This window comes from Mus musculus, chromosome 4 (assembly GCF_000001635.26).
Source record: "Mus musculus strain C57BL/6J chromosome 4, GRCm38.p6 C57BL/6J".
In the NCBI taxonomy this organism is placed as follows: Eukaryota; Metazoa; Chordata; class Mammalia; order Rodentia; family Muridae; genus Mus; species Mus musculus.
In genome coordinates, this window is record NC_000070.6 from 83,802,826 (window position 1) to 83,822,989 (window position 20,164).

Genomic DNA, 20,164 nt, shown 5'->3' on the forward strand with positions numbered 1-20,164 from the left:
AATTTAAGTGACAGCAGTTAGAGGAAATACAGCAATGAATATGCAACTTAAGGGTGGAGGGAGGTGCAGTAAATCACTCGGTCTAAGGCTCCACACAGAAGCCATCTTTTCAGTAATTTCACAGATGCCTTAAGTTTTCGGAAGCAGGGTATAGCTCTTAAATATATTTGAACATGATCTATATTTGAATTGAAGAGAGAAACTAAACATGATCCCGAATTTCCCCACAGTGGTAAATGTTTCTCTCTTCACTTATTAAACACGGAGTTGCCAGAATCTCAGCTTAAATAGTTATTATGAATACATACATGCAAAAGAATAAAATTGGAGCTGAGAGCTCAGTTGGTAAAGTGCTTGCCAGAGGACCTGAATTTGCTCCACATCAAAGAGCTGGGCTTGAAGCTACATACTTGTCATCCCAGCCCTGGGAAGGCAGAAGCAAGTGGATCCCTGCCACCTGCAGGTGCTTATGCACTCACAAATGCATGCACAACAATAAAGAATAAAATGCACTTTTGTCTTATGCCATAGGAAAAAAAAATCAGCCCCACACGGTCATCTACATTAAACTTCAAAACCCTAGAGGAGAAGTTTCAGGAAAAAGTAGAAAACCTCCTGACACTGACCAGGTAGCTCTGTTCTGAGAATGTTGCAAGAACATAGGCAACAAGTGTAACAAGAAACCAGGGGGGCTCAAAGAAACGGGCTTCCTAGGGGCTGCAGAGAGGGCTCAATGGTTAAGAACATTTACTGTTCTTGAGGAGGACCCTGGGCTCAGTTCACAGCACCTACATGGCAACTCACAGCTGCCTGTAACTCCAGTTTTAGGGGATCTGGCTCCTTCTTCTGACCTTTACAGGCACACATCTGGTACACACACACACACACGCATCCATACACACATATACATACGTCCAGCTAGATACTCATATACTAAATAATCTTTTAAACTTTATTCTTTGATAATTTCATACAAATACACAATGTATTTGAAGCATACCCACCCTCAGTTCCTCCCTCCGCTCCCTGTGCACTCTTGTTATAGAACCACTATGTAGCTTATTCCTGCTACAATTTTCTGTGTAGACATTCTGTGCTGTGATGAATACTTGAAATCATTTTAAATGAGAACAGATGTATTTTGGGTAGATTTGGGTACAAAAATTTGAGGTCTATCTCTAGTACTGTATGAACCAGCTATGGTGGCACAGGCTTGGAATCCTGGCACCCAGGAGTCGGACACAGGAGAGTTAGTAGTTTGAGGTCATTTTTGGTTATTTATTGAGTTCAAAGCCAGCTCTGTGTGTGTGTGTGTGTGTGTGTGTGTGTGTGTGTGTGTGTGTGTGTGTGTGAAAGAGAGAGAGAGAGAGAGAGAGAGAGAGAGAGAGAGAGAGAGACTTTTTAAAAATTTTTGTTTTTTGAGTGTTGATATTTATAAATACTTTGTATGGTGATATCACGAGCTTGCTGTTGCAGCACTTCAAATGGTAGCTATGTCTCATGTCTCTCTTTTACTGTTAAGATTCTTTGTTATGTCCAGGTATTCTAACCCCTAATTCATCTGTCACAAAGCATCCTCTTAGATATCTAACCTAAATGAGTTTAGAAGCTCTTGCCCATAGTTGTTTAGAATCTTTCACTAGAGGTTGTAACATTCTGATAGTGCCGTTCTAGCATTCCCATTCACTAGGCTACTTTTATGAAAGACTTTGTTTGTCTCTTTGTAAACGTAACGTTTGTTTTCCAGATGTAATTGTCTTGGAGACTTACTGCTCAATAAGCTCACCATTTCTAGCTCATTCTGAGCTCTGGCTAGCTAGTTCAACTCAGCTGTTTTGGCTCAAATGCCTCTCCAAGCTGACTGATTTAAACTGGCTTCTCTCATCTTCTGACTGAATTGCTCTCCTTGGCCTCAAACTAACTCTGGCAATCTGTTCTAGTCTTCTGGCTCCTTCTCATTCTCTGGCTCTTCTGTCTTCACCTGCAGCCTCTCTCTGTAAAACTGCCCCCCCCCTTTGTTCCCTCTCCTCTTATCATGAGACTTGGGCATATACTATCTCTGACTCATTCTGCCAAATCTTTCTCTGATTTATCACTTTGTCTGCCTTTAAATTAAACATCACTTTCAAACATTACTGCTCCCTTCTACAAACTAACTTTACCTATATTGGTATTAAAAATGTGTACTAAGGGCATGTCTATATTCCAGCCAGATCATACTTTAATCCAGGGCCTGTCTGTATTCCATCTGGATCATATCTTGGGATGTGATCCCTTGTCACAGCAGCCATATTGCCAAATTAAAATTTCTCTACATCTCCTCAACTTTCTGGTTACCCCAAGATGCTAATTATAAAATAATTACAAATAATGGGTTATAAGATAATACATCTTTAAAAAATTCTGCAAGGCTAACAATCAACAAAATGAAAAGGCAACATATGTAAGGGGAGAAAATATAAACCTCGATATAATGAGACATTAATGTTTATAATATAAAAGGAGCACGAAATAACTGTGTAGCACAAAACCTGGTAATCCAATTTAAACATGTCCAAAGGCCTGAATGTATATTTCCCCAGAGAACACATACAGTGGCTAATAGATATATAAAAAATTGTTCAGTATAACTAATCATCAGGTTTGATGAAAACCAAACCACACAATGTTCCTCACAACTCTCAGAATGAATATTATCAAAAAATTACAAACTTGATTAGGAATGGAAGGAACACATCTCAACTGAATAAAGGCTATATACAAGAAGCCAGGAGCCATCATCATACAAAATGGGGGGAACCTCAAAGCATTTCCATTAAATTAGTAACAAGACAAAGGCCTCTGTTTCCCACTCATGCTCAATAGAGTCTTGATATCGTAGACACAGAAATAAGAGAAGAGAAGGAAACAAGGATACAGATAGGAAAGAAGAAATCAAAGTATCATTATATGTAGATGATATGATTCTGTGTCACATGACACCCAGAACACACTTGGTATTTTTTTTCTTCTTTTTTAAAAATTGGATATTTTCTTTATTTACATTTCAAATGTTATCCCCTTTCCCTGTCCCCCCAAACCCCCATCCCATTCCTCCTCCCCCTGCTTCTATGAGGGTGTTCCCCTACCCACCCACCCACTCCCACCTCCCCACCCTCACATTCCCCTACACTGGTGCATTGAGCCTCCACAGGACCAACGGCCTCTTCTCCCATTGAGGGAGGGCCATCCTTTGCTACATATGCAGCTGGAGGCATGGGTCCCTCCATGTGTATTCTTTGGTTGGTGGTTTAGTCCCTGGGAGCTCTGGGGGTTCTGGTTAGTTGATATTGTTGTTCCTCCTATGGGTTGCAAATCCCGTCAGCTCCTTCAGTTCCTTTTCTAACTCCACTATTGGACTGGTCAACAACTTTAATAAAAGTGACACAATAGGACATTAACATATAAAAATCAAGTAGCCTTCCTGAATACCATTAGCATGCATGCTAAGGAAGGAATTAGGAAAAGAATCTTGTTCAAAACTGCCTAAAAAATTCCATGGAAGAAATCTAGCCAAAGAGTTGGAAACACCTCACAATAAAAGATTTCAAATGAAGAAACTGAAGACACTGGAAGATGGAAGGGCTCCCATGTTTATGGACTGGAAGCATTGTGCACATGTGTGCTTTACAAACTTACTCTCTATCAAAACTCCAGTGTTATCGCTGTGTGTGGTGGTACACCTATCCCAGCATTTGGGAGGCAGATCTAGGTAGATCTCTGTGATTTTAAGGGTGGCTTGGTTTACATAGTGAATACCAGGCCAACAAGGGGCTACATAGAGAGTCTATGTTTCAAAAATTAAAAAAAAATTTTTTTTAAAGGCTGGAGAGATGGATCAGTGGTTAAGAACCCCTGAGTTCAGTTGCCAGCACCCATGTAAAGCAGCTTATTACAATTTATAGTTCCAATTTCATGGTATATGATACCTCTGGCTTCATGCATGTGTGGGCACACACACACACATGTACACATAGTGAAAAATAATGAAAGTAAGTTTTTAAAATGCCAATGCTATTTCTTTATAGAAATAGAAAACCTCACGTGGAAGCAGAAAAGACCCTGGATGGACAAAGCAATCCTAGCGGGGTGGGGGAAAGCATGATGGATGTATGACCATATCTGACATCAAATTATACTACAGAACAAGACATAATAACAAATCAGCATGGTATTAGCACAAACATAGTCATGTAGGTCATCAAATGAGCAAAGGAGCTGCTTATAAGTCCATACAACTATAGCTACTTGATTTTTTACCAAGGTGTCCAACCTACACACTGCAGATAAGACAGCCTCTTCAATAAATAGTTCTGGGAAAACTGGATATGATAGTGGATTGTATCCATCCATCTGTACAAAAAAAAAACCCAGCTCAAATGGATCAACAATATTAGTGTGAGAGATGGAAATGTTAGGGAAAGCCCTCAATTAAGACATTAAGAATGGTACTATGGTGGCTCAGGAAATAAGGCCACAACTGATAAATGGGACCTCATGAAATTAAAAGGCTTCTACATAGCAAAGGAAAGAGTTAATTGAATGAAGAGACATCTTTCATAACGAAAGAAAATATTTTCTAGTTAGATACACATTGGAAGATTAATATCTAGAATATACAAAGAAAAAAAAACGTTAAACAACAAAAACCAAAACAGCCCATTAAATTGACCAATGTAGTGGATAGCACTCAAAATACAAAGGCCAACAAACATTTGTTCAACTTCTTTAGCAACCAGAGAAATGCAAAGTAGAAGTAAGTTGAGATTTCACCTTACAAAGATCAGAATTGCAATCATCAGGAAAGCTGGGGACAGGAGAAGGAGCTGAGTTGTGAAAATGGTTGCGGAGGAAGCGTTGAGGGCTGGATTTGATCCCCAGAGTTCATGGTAAAACCCAAATGCAGTGGCTCATACTTGTAATCCCAGTGCTGGACTCCTGGGGCTAGTTTACCAGCAGACCTAGGCAATTTCTGAGCTCTAGGCTAATAGACCCTCCTATTTCAAAATTGCTCCTATGATGCCATGCCCAAGGCTACCCTCTGTCCTCTACACGCATATGCATACACATGAACATACCCACATGTTCATACATTTCATCCATTTATTTTAAAAGTAAAAAATATTTTTAATAAATTGGTTTTTTAAGTTTCTTCAAAAATAATACCAATACCAACAACACACATGTATATATGTACATATATGTGTGTGTATATATACATATGCATATACAAATGTGTATATACATGTGCATATAATCCTTGACATCCACCACCTCTGCCCCGCTTTCCACTTCGATCCTCAAATCCTGAGGGGAGGGATATCTATTTAGGACTGAGCATTCTGCTGTTTCTTATTCTTTGCCCATTGGCCAGTGTGGGGTTCTATGATAATTACTGTCTACTACAAAAAGAGGTGGGATGGAGGTTGAGTGGTTCACTGATAATAACTGTAGCAGTAACGTTCATTTAGCAGAGGAATAGTAGTGCGCTTTCCCCTAGGGCCTTTGACTTATCGAGCTAACAGGCTCTCGTGCATATTGACAATGCTAAGGTTCTATGTCACGTGGCATGCCTTAAATTCTAGTTTAAAAAGTGATTGGTCACTCCCATACCATTCTTGCCACTATTGCGCTAGTAGCTCTATCTTGCCAGGCAGAGATTCATAGCTGAGTGAGACTGATTGCTTTTCTCCTCTGGAAGTGTTCATAGCACCTTCCAGGACAATACATGCTAGTCTATAGGAGTGAAAGTTCCAACTTAGTTCAAGCTAGATTTATCTGTGTTGTGATGCATGTAAGTAGAAGGTATATGGGGATGGATAAGTATAACACTAAAGGCCTTTTGAAAAAGCCTCATGAAAACTTGTGTGTGTGAGTGAATGAGGTGTGTGTGTGTGTGTGTGTGTGTGTATGTGTGTGTGTGTGTGTGTGTGTGTGTGTGTGTGTGTGTGTAGTTTAAATGGACTTACCCCTCAGTATCAGAAATGGGTTATCTTGGTTTGATTTGTTGGCCAATGGGGCCCCATAGACCTCTCAAATGTCATAAGCTATCAACAATACTATTGGTTACTGTTCAGAACTTGATGGTAAGACCTTATTTGTTGATTTATATCTCGTTTAAAACTAGGGAAATATCATTTAGCTATTTAATCATGAATTATTAAGTAATTTAGTACAATCCTTTTGCTTCATATGTGAATTTGCATATACTCCACTGAAACATACTCCTGTAAAAATGATTATGTATATTAAGTCCGATATATGTATTAAAGACAAGAGGTATTTTCGTCACTCAGACCTACAACCTCACATCAAAAATTCTATGTGTCAGATACTCTTAAAACTATATGGGTAAAAATATCTAAATAATTACAGTAGATAAAATATGATAATAAATATACTTAGATTATCCCTTTTCAGATTTTACTCCAAAACTAATGCTGGTCAGGTGTCAAAGTTTTTAATTGAGAATGCTGCCCTATTTCCTGATATGTATTATTTACTACGTGGTGTATTCTCATATTTGCAAACTTTGAGAACACCTGAACTATGGAGTATACTGGCTGCAAGGACATTGCGTGAGGCATCGTAGGAAGGGAACTCAGACTATAGAACAGGCTCCACGTGGCGACACACATTACTGCTTCAGTCTCTACTGAACTGCTGTGTTCTTGTTGGTTAAACTCTGCTGCCCTGCGTATCGAGAACTTACATGGAATTTCATAGCAATCTTATTGTGTTTTTTATTTCATAGTGTACAGAAAGTAGTTTTTTTGCTTTAGTTGGGGATCAAAAATACCTTAGACCAAAATAGAAATGTGTAAAATTTATTTCTAAATAGCTGGAAGAAAGAATTTAGAATTTTATAGGAATCTTGGTAGGGGGTGACTTTCAGATCATGGATAACTCAAAGGTAGCTGAATTAGTGAAAAGCCCACCCCAGCATGAGTAGCAAATCACAAAAAACGGCATCGCTGAAGACAGCCTTATTTTCCTCTACTCCCAGCAACTGCCACCAATTAAATAACCCCCAGGAGGGTCCTTGCAAGCCTTGTAAGTTTCAGGAACTTGGTGAGCATTGTAAATTTCATTTGCTTCTTGATTCTTCTCAGTTTCCCTCTAATGGAGTAGTGTTTCAATTCAGAAGAAATTGAGAAATATCTATGCAAGAATTATCAAAGAGGCATGTAGAAATTCTGGGTATTGTTGAGTTTGCAGAGATTTCTGCAAAATAAAATATTCTTTGTTAAAGCTCAGATGTTTATTAAAGGTGCCAAGTTGGCACCTTGAAAATAATTGGCGTTACTATGAAACTCAGATCCATAAGCTCTGTAATGATGAACCATATAACATTCTATGTTCTTAATTTCAGGCTGAACAAATTTGTAGGGAACTTTCTCACCAGCCCCATGGTAATGGATCTCTGGCTGGGATGCCTTAGGATAAATGAGCATATTGTGAGGATAAAGTAAAAGAAACCCCTGAGTCAACAGTCGTCTAAGAGGAACAAATGGGCACCACCCTGGGAAACATCAGTTGCCAACATGTATGCTGGGAGTATTTGGGAAGCAAAAAGGATATGGGGAGGGCCTTGCTTTGAATCCTCTGTCAAAGTGGACTTTCGTTTACAGTAGATGTTTTTTCTTTTGGGGACATAGTATACTCTATTACTGTTTTATCCATCTAATTTCAGTATAAAATTATCAAATGTGCCCCTCTTCCCTGCTTGTGAGCAAATCTGAACTTGGTATTTGTGTCTGCGTTCAGCTGAATGCCTCTTGCTGCCTTTACAACCCATACTTGTCGTGTTGGTCTTGGGCTCCTTGTGAGCTGGGCCACTGGGTTCCTGTGTCATTCACTGATGTAGAGCAACACTGACTTTTGGGCTCCGATTTGAGCATGAGTCCAGGTTACAGGTCTGTGGTAGCTGCCCCTTTACTTTGTATGTTTGCCTTCACCCCAAAGCTTTGTGAGACTCCATTCTTCCACTGATGTCTTGCTTCATGATTAACTCTGGAAGGCTTTTCTCATCATTGAGAGAGACAGCCTTTCTTCTTCTTTTACAATGTGTTGCACTCACCCTGACTTTCTTTTCTTTTCTTTTCTTTTCTTTTCTTTTCTTTTCTTTTCTTTTCTTTTCTTTTCTTTTCTTTTCTTTTCTTTTTTTTTTTTTTTCGAGACATGGTTTCTCTGTATAGCCCTGGCTGTCCTGGAACTCACTTTGTAGACCAAGCTGGCTTCGAACTCAGAAATCCACCTGCCTCTGCCTCCCGAGTGCTGGGATTAAAGGCATGTGCCACCACACCCGGCTCTGATTTACTTTTCTACTGAGCAATAATCTATTTGCTTATCGCATGCCTCCCAAGGACGCCCAGGTTAACAGGGCCTTGGCTGACTTAAAGCCCCTCATTTTTACCCCCTAGAACATAGGTACTCAAAGATGGTGTACAGATAGAGATTATACATGCTTTCACAGAAAGCAGGCTGTGTTCAGGAATGTCTCTGTGAGTGAGTAGTGTATATCATCCCACACAGGTCTATGCTACTTAGTAGGAATTGGAAGACAAAGTGTATGATCGCTAAGACACAGACTTTCAGCTGTCTTCAGTTTGTGTGGCGTTCCTATATATTACCACAGCGTGTTATGATTTTGACATTTGAACAAGTTTAACTACCTGAATTCTAGATCACACCATCACAATGGAGTAAAACTCCTCATACACTTTACAGTGTTTCATATCCACATGTTGATGGGATCCCATACAACCTTGATCTTCTTCACTGTAGAATGCCAATGCTGTCAGAGTGTAGCCGGTGCTTAAAAATGGTGACTATGACAATTCTTAGAGCTAAAGGAATGAAGTTAGGTCTCTTCATTACTAAACATCACAAATCCATGTCCTCTACTGGCCACACCCTCTTCCCCTTATCATGTTCTGTTTTGCCACACATTAATAAGCCCACTGGCAAGCTATTATTTATTATATGATAAGCATTTAGTAGATACCTAAAGTTTTAAGTTCCCAAAGCAAAGGTAATTCATTATTACCGTTGTGTTGTGGCTGCTATTGATCTGGCAGTACCTCCGAGGAACACACTACTCTGAATTTTTCCAAGATTATCGATGGTTTTCATGGCTTTGTGCCCATGTGCAATGGTTTCTAATAGGAACACTTCTCTTCTAAGTCTTCAGTTATTCTTCCTCTGCACTCATGTAGGACGCCAACATGTGATTTCTTCTCTATATGTCATTATCCCTTTAGTACTCCATTATGTTAACCTCCAACATAATAAAGGCAGTAATCACCATCAATCTAGCATCTGCACTTAGCCTTAAAAATTGGCTTTGATTCAATTCTGATCAAAAATAACATATTTGAAAGAGAGTTGGTTTTATTTTTGGCACATTTAAGTTGTATATGCCACGGTTGAGTCGAAGCCCCCCAAAAAGTTTAGAGTCTAAACAAGATAAAAAGAAAACATCATTCTAAAAAAAGTCTCCTGCAAAAGTCTTCTGCAGCCCTGCTGAACATGGTTTCCCAGGAGGCCCCTTCCTACACCTGAAGAGCTGTACGTTACATCCTTCAAAGAGGGGCTGGGAAGACCGTGAGTGATGAGACGAGTCACACGCCAAGAGAGGAAAATGAATCTGGATTTCCCCCCCCTCTCTCTCACACACACACAGAGGCACATAAACACACACATTATATACAGTGTATGTACATACAAAATGCTTTATCTATCTACAAAATATATACATGTATATATACATGCATATGAATATACACACATATATGTGTATACACACATTTATATATATGTATATATGTTTGTATATATGTATATATTTTATATACATATATGGTTTTATTTTTGGCACGTTTAAGTTGTATATGCCACGGTTGAGTTAGTGTATATATATTTAATATATATATATATACTAACCATATCTGAAATGGTAGAAGTTACATGACATATTTGGCTGAAGAAGTGATTCATTAATTGTTTCAAATGTTTATTGAATGTGTATTTTTCACAGAAAAAAATGGCATTGCCAGGAAAATACCATCTTAAGTTATCTTTAAGTGAAAACTTTATTATAAAGACTTACAAACAAACACCACAAAGTGAAATTAACCAGACCCGAAGTCTGTATACCTCAGTGAACATTTATATGGCTAGAATTTTCACTCTGAAGCCATGAAGCTTCCCACTGAATTTACACCTTTTCTGCATTTAGTCTACCACCCAAGCCAGAAAGGTCTATGACAGAGCTCAACCCAGGAGACCAATTATCTTTATAAACATTAGACTACTGCATATTGCTTTTTAGCCTTGAAGTAATTATGGATTCACAGGAAATTGACAAGGTAGTAATAGAGGTTCCTGTGTCTCCTCTATCCATTTCTTCAGAGCTATATGTCATGAAGCTTTAGGACAGCCATTAAATTGAGAAAATTGACATGTAGTATAGTTTGTATGTATATTTCTCAACCATATTATCAGATGATCATGTATGTGCTAGGGATATGATCTTTTGATATTGGCTTGTTTTCAATCAGTTTAATGCTTTTAAAATTAATCCAAAATGTTACATGTATCAGCAGATTATCTTCTTCACCATCCCTCTATTAAAGGATTTTTTGTTGTCTCTAGTTTCTGACCACCCCATATAAACCTGCTGCTATGAACATTTGCACCCAGGTGGTGTGGTCTTAGGTGTTCTCTGTGGAATGCTCACGAATATGGTTGCTGGGACGTATGTGGGTGTGTGAATGTTCTCCAGAATGTCTGACTGCTTTCCATTCTCATCAGCAGTGTGTGAGCACTGAATTTACATCACTATTTTTGTATCTTATACTAACGGGCACTTTCTCCTTGATAAGGAACTGACCTCACTGGAGACCTGAACTTCTTTGTTTGGATCATTGTGGTACTGGGTCAAACCCAACCTTCATGCAAGCTGGGAGAGCCTTTTCCTACGTCCTTAAATGCTTTGTGTTTTTAAAAATGAGCTTGGAAGAATCTCATATTATATATCACTTTTACATCTGAGACTCCAAGAAATACTTTCTACAAATTTAGGATGCAGGATTATTTTTAAACTGTTGAACTGTTTCATCTCAAAATAGTCAAGAGTGATCTTTTGGTGATGTAAAAGTGAAACGATAATCACTGGGCATTTTGCTGCTTGAAGAAGAATTCCCGTTCTCATTCAATAATCCCCAGTCTCATTCAGTAATTCCCATTCTCATTCAATAATTCCAATTCTATTCAATAAATCCCATTCCCATTCAATAATTCATATTCTCATTCAATAATTCACATTCTCATTCAATAAGCAGTTATGAATGTTTGCAGCCACTTATACATTTCAGATCTTTCTATAGCAATAATATACTCATATGTACTGTCTTTTTATGTATATATGCACAGATATGTGAATCACCTATCATGTTATGTCATTAGGATTTCACTGCAGAGGTTAAAAATCAAACAATAGTATTACCATGGATTTCAGGAATTTTTAAATCACTTTTAGAAGCTGTTCTTTTTTTAATTTATTAGGTATTTTCTTCATTTACATTTCCAATGCTATCCCAAAAGTCCCCCATACCCTCCCTCCCACTCCCCTACCCACCCACTTCCACTTCTTGGCCCTGGCGTTCCCCTGTACTGAGGCATATAAAGTTTGCATGACCAATGAGCCTCTCTTTCCATTGATGGCCTACTAGGCCATCTTCTGATACATATGCAGCTAGAGACACGAGCTCTGGTGGGTACTGGTTAGTTTGCAAGCTTGTACAACCACTCTGGAAATCAGTCTGGAGGTTCCTCAGAAAATTGGACATAGTACTACCGGAGGATCCCGCAATACCTCTCCTGGGCATATATCCAGAAGATGTTCCAACCAGTAAGAAGGACACATGCTCCACTATGTTCATAGCAGCCTTATTTATAATAGCCAGAAGCTGGAAAGAACCCAGATGTCCCTCAACAGAGGAATGGATACAGAAAATGTGGTACATTTACACAATGGAGTACTACTTAGCTATTAAAAAGAATGAATTTATGAAATTCCTAGGCAAATGGATGGACCTGGAGGGCATCATCCTGAGTGAGGTAACCCAATCACAAAAGAACTCACATGATATGTACTCACTGATAAGTGGATATTAGCCCAGAAACTTAGAATACCAAGATACAAGATACAATTTGCAAAACACATGAAACTCAAGAAGAATGAAGACCAAAGTGTGGACACTTTGCTCCTTCTTAGAATTGGGAACAAAACACCCATGGAAGGAGTTACGGAGACAAAGTTTGGAGCTGAGATAAAAGGATGGACTATCTAGAGACTGCCATACCCGGGGATCCATCCCATAATCAGCTTCCAAATGCTGACAGTATTGTATACACTAGCAAGATTTTGCTGAGAGGAACCAGATAGAGCTGTCTCTTGTGAGACTATGCCGGGGCCTAGCAAACACAGAAGTGGATGCTCACAGTCAGCTATTGGATGGATCACAGGGCCCCCAATAGACGAGCTAGAGAAAGTACCCAAGGAGCTAAAGGGGTCTGCAGCCCTATAGGTGGAACAACAATAGAAGCTGTTCTTATATGAGAATATAATACAATTAAATGGTTAGGAGAAAGCTTTGCTTTAAATATTCCTTGATTTGGATCCTGCCACCATACTGCTCTCTTGGTTGTGTCCTTATGATTTACCCTGAAAAATTAGATTTATAAAAGTATCTGCCCTGTATGATTGCTATAAAGAAATATAATAAAGCTTGTACTATAGCTCCTTTCTATAGAAAATAAGTTATAATCACTAGGTATTTTAGTTATCTGGCCTCCTAACAGTTTTGGGAGTAGACAGAGAGGAACTTTTATTCCTATCTTATGTAACAAGGGAGGAGATGGAGACCCTGGAGATTGTATGGTATTTCCTGAGGACACAGTGCTGTGTATGTAACAGAGTAAGAATGGGGCAGATTTACTATCTCACTGGAGAAAAGAAGTGAATTCATATTAACGAAGAGAGATTTGATACAGGAAGAAACAGATGTAATTGGATATTTTTTGCCACTTCAGGGATAGATGCAAACCTTATGCACTCTACTCCTGAGTTGCATCTACAGCCTCATTTGTATCTGTGTGTTACATGCTTCTGACACTTCAGAAATACCTTGTTAGCATGAGATATAAACTTACCTTAAAACGACGCTCAGTCGGGTAGCCTAGGTCATAGGATATCTACTCACACACCAGGTTGTCTCCTGATTTACTCTTGGGTAGAGATTTTAGATTTAAACTTACATTTATGCACGCTTTTTTATACCTAAAGCCATGCTTTTTTTCCAACTTGAAAAAAGTGTGATTAATAATTTATTCATTAGATTAGACATTAAGAGCATATTTTCCAAGTATCTTTATCTGTAAGATAATTTATACCAGTATCTGCATTGCAGTTTTTCATCTCATCTAGTTTTTAGTTAACACATTCTTCAAAAGTTGTACTTTCGCTCATTTACTGAAACAAATACTCACTGAGGACATGCTCTTGGGAGTAGAGATGTGTACCCAGAGGCTGGCCCCATGAACTGCTTGTCTGGTTAAGAAGAAAGCCATGTAAAGTAATAACTGTCTCCAGTGAAGGCAACAATCAAAGCTGGTGTGAGCAGCCCACAGGGAGCTGGGACAGAAGCTAACGACCTTTCCGGGCTTGGTAGATGGATCTTGAAAGGGATGCTGTCTGAGAAGGATGAGGGCCAATAGGAATCTATTAAGTAAAACCTCTGAATTTTCCAGTAACTCGCCTACTTCTGCTTCTCAGACACTGAACACTGGTTCTCACTTTTTTACTAAATTACTTTTCACATGTATTCAGAATTGCTAAAATAAATACCCAGTCTCCCAAGGCTCTCTCAGTTCAGACCATCAGTCTGAGTGTAATTTGCACATTCTTAGACTCTACCTCTCATTGCACGAAATGCCTGTAGTTGGAACATTTCCTTCATAAATACTATGATACTGTTTTTAATGGACATATCTTTGAAATGTTTGAATTAATGTTGATGCACTTGAAGCAGTTTGAAAGATTAGTTGAAGAGGGCATAATAGAATCCCTTGGGCTTAAAACTCACTGAAGATTTCTTTTAAGAAAAAAGTCCGTAGAATATGATTCAGCCGTGATACAGAGCTCAGCAATCCTGAGTCTGTACTATTTAGGGAAGATGAAAAGTTAGCCAGCACCTGCTTGTGCTATTAATATGCAGGTTGTATCTGAGGACACCTCTGCGTTACAGGGTGGACATAATTACACTCTCAGCATAGGGATCAGTAGTTTTCTCATAGGATTAACGGAGTTCTTTTGTTTTAAAACATTTGTTAGGTAGATTGGAAGTTTTACTAACTCAGCTCATTATGAAATATTAATATGTTATTTATAAATCCTTGTGTTATCTCTTGTAAGATTGAAATTTAGGTCAAATTACAACCTGAATTTAATTTTAGTGCAGAAAATAAGTGTGCCGTATTTAAAGCCTGTGTTCTCAATTTTAAGCCCAATAGATCAAAGTACATCTCATTTAAGCAAAGCTTCTGGAATGAAGACTCAATTATTTTTCTACTCCCCCCTGTGTGTGTGTGTGTGTGTGAGAGAGAGCCCACATACATGCACATGTATGTAGCATACACATGTATGCTAGTGTGTATACACATATGGGGGTGTACATGCATGTGAGCATGTGGTGGCCAATCTTGTCCCTCAGGGGTACTCACCTACTTTTTGAGACAGAGTATTAGGGTGAGCTCCAAGGAGTTTTCTGTGTCCCCCAAGCGGGGATTATGTGTGCCATCATCTTCAGCTTTTTACATGGGCGCTGGGGATTGGCTCTGTCTCCTATTCTTGTGTAGCAAGCACTTTGCCTCCCGAGCAGACTCTCCATCCCATAACAAAGCTTTCTTAGTGACTATTTTCAGTATAAGATGTGAAGTTCAGCTCTGTTTTCCCGAAATTACAAAAGTTGTTCATTTTTAAATTTGAATGGTTTGCCTTCAAATTACAGAAATCCTGCTTTGGGGACAACTTTATTTGAATATTATGTGACATTATTTTCATTTCTTAAGGCCATGATTAAAAGTTTCATGGATGTCTACCAGCTTGCAAGTGCTAGAATCTCTACCTTAGAGAAGGAAATGACATCGCACCGAAGTCATATAGCAACTCTCAAGTCTGAGCTCCATACAGCTTGTCTAAGAGAGAATGAAAGTTTGCAGTCGGTAAGTCCCGACCAAAATGCCTTTGTCTTCTCTGGGTCTTGGGCCTCATTTATATTTGTGGTTTTGTTGCTCATAAGATCATTTGGCCATATCTATATTTGTGTGTATGTGTATACATGTGTATAATTAGGATAAGTCATCAATCAACATGAAATTAATATGGAGAAACATTTGAGAGAAAAAAAGCAATTAATTTTTCCACTGTATCATGTACAAAGATATGCATATTGTTATCACGCTCAAACCCTACATTAGGAGTCCTTTGTTTGGCAGTGCATCTGACAGTTGGGTTTGGCCGTATGCATAGTTAAGCTTATAACTGTCTGAAGATTCAGTGTGTCCCATTAAGACTGAATATTATTAATTATGCGTATAACCAAAATGGTAATTAGAACATGTGATTATTCTCTGTAGAAAACTAGACTTATTCATAATACATGCCTAGCTAAAGATGCATGTTGTGATTCATCTATATGATTAAAATTCTGTTTCAGTACTCATTTTATGTCTTAAAATTTTAGCCATGATGAAATTTGGGCTAATTTAAAACTGGAAAAAAAATTCCTGCATTTGGGATATGCATTTGGGATATGCATTTGGGGAGTTTTATAAAATGAATGCATTTGTGATGTAGTGGAATGTAACAAACACTCAGAGGGTTGCTAGTGAGTGGAGCACGTGTTTTCCTTTTTCGGTTTGGTCGTGATGCAGCAGGGTGACTTCTAAGTACACACTACCGTTTCGACATTCAGCTGTGGACTCATTTCAAATGACGGTTAGCAGAACAGGACTAAACCTGACTGACCTTAGGTGCGGGAGATTTGGGTTTGGCTTTTTTTTTCCCCTTGCAGTATCAGCTCCACTGCCAGAATTTCAGTGATACCTTTGGGACTGTGGTGTCTGGAACCAAAGCCCTCCCTCTGGCAGACTCCGAGTCCCACACCTCTCTGCCTCTCTTTGCCCCACATTGTCTGTAAATAGCTTCTACCTTTCCTGCTTACTTTTTTTTGCCATAACTCCTGCTATCCACTGACACATGAGGTATTTTATGTATATTTTTTTATTGCCTGTTTGCTCCCTGCTCTCAGTTGAACCCCAGATAATCTCTACAAATACAAGCACTTCTGAGGTATTCTTCACAGTCACAAAGACACCCTGGGCCAAGAATGCTTTGACCACAGTTGATACTTAATATTTATGAAGACAAATATTAGGAATTTACGTAATAAATATTAGAAGCCAGGTACTTGGGAGCCAGGGCGGCAGTTCAATCTTATATGACTATATTGGGTTTTTAAAACGAGAGCCTAATGATACTTTGAACCCTACTAAGAGAAAGTAAGATAAAAAGAGAACATTATACATTTGAATTTACATATCACCTTTCTTCATGTTTATTCTCTGATCTCACTTGTTAGTAATGAATTATACTGTTTAGCTTATGGTCATTGGATTGAATTGTACCAATCCATATTGCTTGTTACTATTAGTCACATAAAAGTACTTCCTTGAATTTTAATAATGGCAAAACCTGATAAGCAGAAATTGTTTCTCCTATTGTTATTATTGTTATTTTTTACCAATTACTTTTTTTAAAATGAAATTATACTTACTGTTATGCCCAAACTGTACTGCCTGTCTGGTCTGAGCACACCTTGTGTATCACTTCACATGTGAGACATGTTTACTCTGGCACCGATCGATTCTCACGAAGGGAACACTTACCCTGGGAAGCCCCTCCCGGTGATGTCCTGACTCATCCTCACCTGGGAGAAGACTGCTCTCTTCAGTGTCTTTTTTGTATCTGTACTCTTTTCTTTTTTTCGTTTGTCAAGGGTCACTCTTTCTAAAACCATCACACATCTTCATGATGCTTTTGTTTGTCAGGGCGTTTGCATGTGTGCACCTTCTAATTTGAACTTCTGAAGAACAAGCCTTAGCCTTTGTGAGATGTAGATGAGAGGCAATACTGTTTGGTGGATAAAAGCATGAACTGCGAGGGTGTATTAGGAAGTCAACTAAGTATACATTGCAAAAAATGTTTTTTTTATAGCAGAAATTTATAGTTATAAATTATAAATATAATTATAATATAAATTATACCCTACAGTGTGAGTACATTTTGGTTGCTTTAGAAATTGCAGTGTTTTTATTACATAGGGTTTTATCTTTATAGTAAGAAATCTAGAAGCAGGTGCTTATTTTTTTGCCAGTTTAGTGGTTTATTGTATAAATGCAATTTCTGAGCTGCTTCTTTGTTATTCTCGGATGTAGCAATTGACTCTAGGATTTGAAGTCACATCCAGGTTAGAAGGAGAGGATGCTTGCTGTTAATGTGGCAGTATCTGTACATAGATTCTAGCTCTGTCCATGCTAACGATGCAGTTTGGATTTCAGGGTTTCCAGCTATAAATTGGGATGATGGTACCACTCCCTAACAGACAAATCGAGAAGTCGACTGAGAAATGATTAAGTACTTTGAACTTTGCCTTGTACTTAATGAGCAGTTGAGCTGTGTGTCTGTTTGTGTGTGTGTGCATGCATCAGTGTATTCCAAAACCTGAGCTCTCTGCTCTTTCTGGGGTAATTTTTTCTCTTTTTTTCATTAAGACATTCTTAAAGTTCAGTCTAAAAATGTCCAAGGATAAACCTAAGAAATTTAACTTATAATTCCTGAGTATATGGCAAGGTTATAAAGGAGGATGTGAAAGAAAAAAACAAAATATGGGGGATGAAATATCACAAGAAGAATCTGTAGTCAGTAGTGCCGGGTGCTTTGGAAGTATAGTAGAACAGAGGTTGAAAATATCCTTTAGACTTGACCTTGGAAGACACTGGTTACTTTAAGAAAAGCTCTTTTAGTAAGGTGTTGGTGGGTATGCGGGAACTGACTCTTTCTAAACCATAGTGATTTTACCACTACCTCATGGATTTAGCAGCAGGGTATAAGACAGAGGCAGTATGTTTTGAGGGTCCAGGGGATTCTAAGAAAGGAGTGATTTTAGCAGGCTATTGTTTTGAGACCCCTAAATATAGGCCTCCTAAATTCTGTCTAGTATACTCTATTTTTATCATTTCAATGCACAGCATGGCTTTTTTATAATTCTCTCCCTTTTCCCTACCTATGTTTTATATTTATTGTGAGTATTTTCTAAAAGAGATGGTTTAGTTTTCCTTTATGCATTTCCAGAATCTCTGGTTTTTAATTAAGTAATTAGGCCATTTATAATTAATATACTACTGATAGACTTGGTTTTTTTCTACCATTTAAAAAATGTTTGTTTCTTCTGGTTTCTCTGTATTCCATTTATTCTTTTTTTTTTTTTTTGATTATTTTGAATTTATTTCATCATTCCATTTTAATTTGTCTACTAGCTTTTTATTTCTTTTCGTTATTTTAGCGATATATATCTCACTACAATCACTATATCTAATCTATCTATCTATCTATCTATCTATCTATCTATCTATCTATCTATCTATCTATTATAAATGGAAGTGATATGTTATTTCCTAATGGAAGTATTTAGTAATTCCTACATGATCCCATGTAGTCTTCTTTTTAAAGTCATGTTTCTTATTTTTGAGATGATAATATAAATTACCTCATTTTTCCCCTCTCTTTTCCTCCTTCACTCCCCCCATAGGCTCCTCCATGCATTTGTTACAATTCATGCCTCTTGTCATTAATATATGTATATAATTCTAATATAATAACAGATATTATTCCTAAACACATCAATACAACCAGCTTAGCCTGTATAATGTCACCTGGGTATATGGATAACCAGCTGGCCTGCTCTTCTCTGGGGAAGACTATTTCTCCCCCTCACAGAGTTCCTTAGTCACCTGTAGTTCTCTGTGTGGGGCTAAAGCCTCATGGGCTTCTCCCATCCGCTTTGTTGCGGTCTTTGTTCAGCTCATGTTAGGAAGTCATGTTGATGAGACATTATGGATGTAGCTTCTGACATTACGAGGGGACACAGACTCATGGAACATTTCTTGTCCCTCTGCCTCTTAGGATCTTTTCACCCCCCTCTTCCTCAAGGACCCAGGCTTAGAGACAGGAGTTTTGCTGTTAGATGTACCACTGGGCTCTGCAACTGTAAATTGATCATTGCGGTTTTCTGTAATGGTCTCCATCTGTTACATCAGAAAGAAGCTTCCTTGACGAGGAGTGAGGACCACCCTTACCTGTGGGCATAAGGACAAGTGTTTAGATGGTAGTTAGGGATCCTATTTTTTCAGTTTCCCAGGCGACAACAGCGTTAAGTTCAGAGTAACACTTCCTGTGACCAGTTTCCAACACTATCTGCATAATGCCCACTGTATTTTAAACTGCCCACAGGATACCCTGTGTATGCACTACTCAGGAATGGTTTGGACCCCTGGGGGTTGACTTAAACTGAATTTCAGTTTTGGGATCCACCTTTCTGCTGCTGTAGCCTTGTTCCATCCATGTGTAGCTCAGGAGTACTCCCTAATTGCAGGGGCCTCTTCTTCCAGCCCTCTGTCGGATACCCTTCCCCAAAGTCTCCAGCTTTCAGGGACTTCTTTCTGGCCTAATCTCTTTCCAAAAAGATGAGATTCTCTTAGAATTTTATCTATGTGTCATACAGTGGCAGAGACGGAAGCTTCTAGAACAAAGCAGATAAGGAGAGAAAAAGAAGTGGAGACTGTCCTCTCCCCCCAGCGTGGCTCTCAGCACCTCCTTCTGTAACCTGGCCAAATATGGTTCCACGTAAGAGAATAAGAGCAGGGGAAAAGAAACGGGAGCCCCAGGCGCTCTACAGAGCACATCTTCCGGACGGCTCTGTTCTGTTCTCTTCCCTTTGTT

The 20,164-nt window shown here is 38.6% G+C and overlaps 1 protein-coding gene across 6 annotated transcripts in view; it reads left to right on the forward strand.

Annotated features, from left to right (window-relative positions):
• Ccdc171 (coiled-coil domain containing 171) overlaps positions 1-20,164 on the forward strand; it is a 340,735-nt gene that overhangs the window by 277,417 nt on the left and 43,154 nt on the right. For all 6 annotated transcript variants that reach the window (XM_006537991.3, NM_001355378.1, NM_001355549.1 and 3 more), the window contains one exon: positions 15,175-15,327. In XM_006537991.3, coding sequence (XP_006538054.1) covers positions 15,175-15,327 — 153 coding nt within the window. The remainder of the gene's footprint in view (positions 1-15,174; positions 15,328-20,164) is intronic.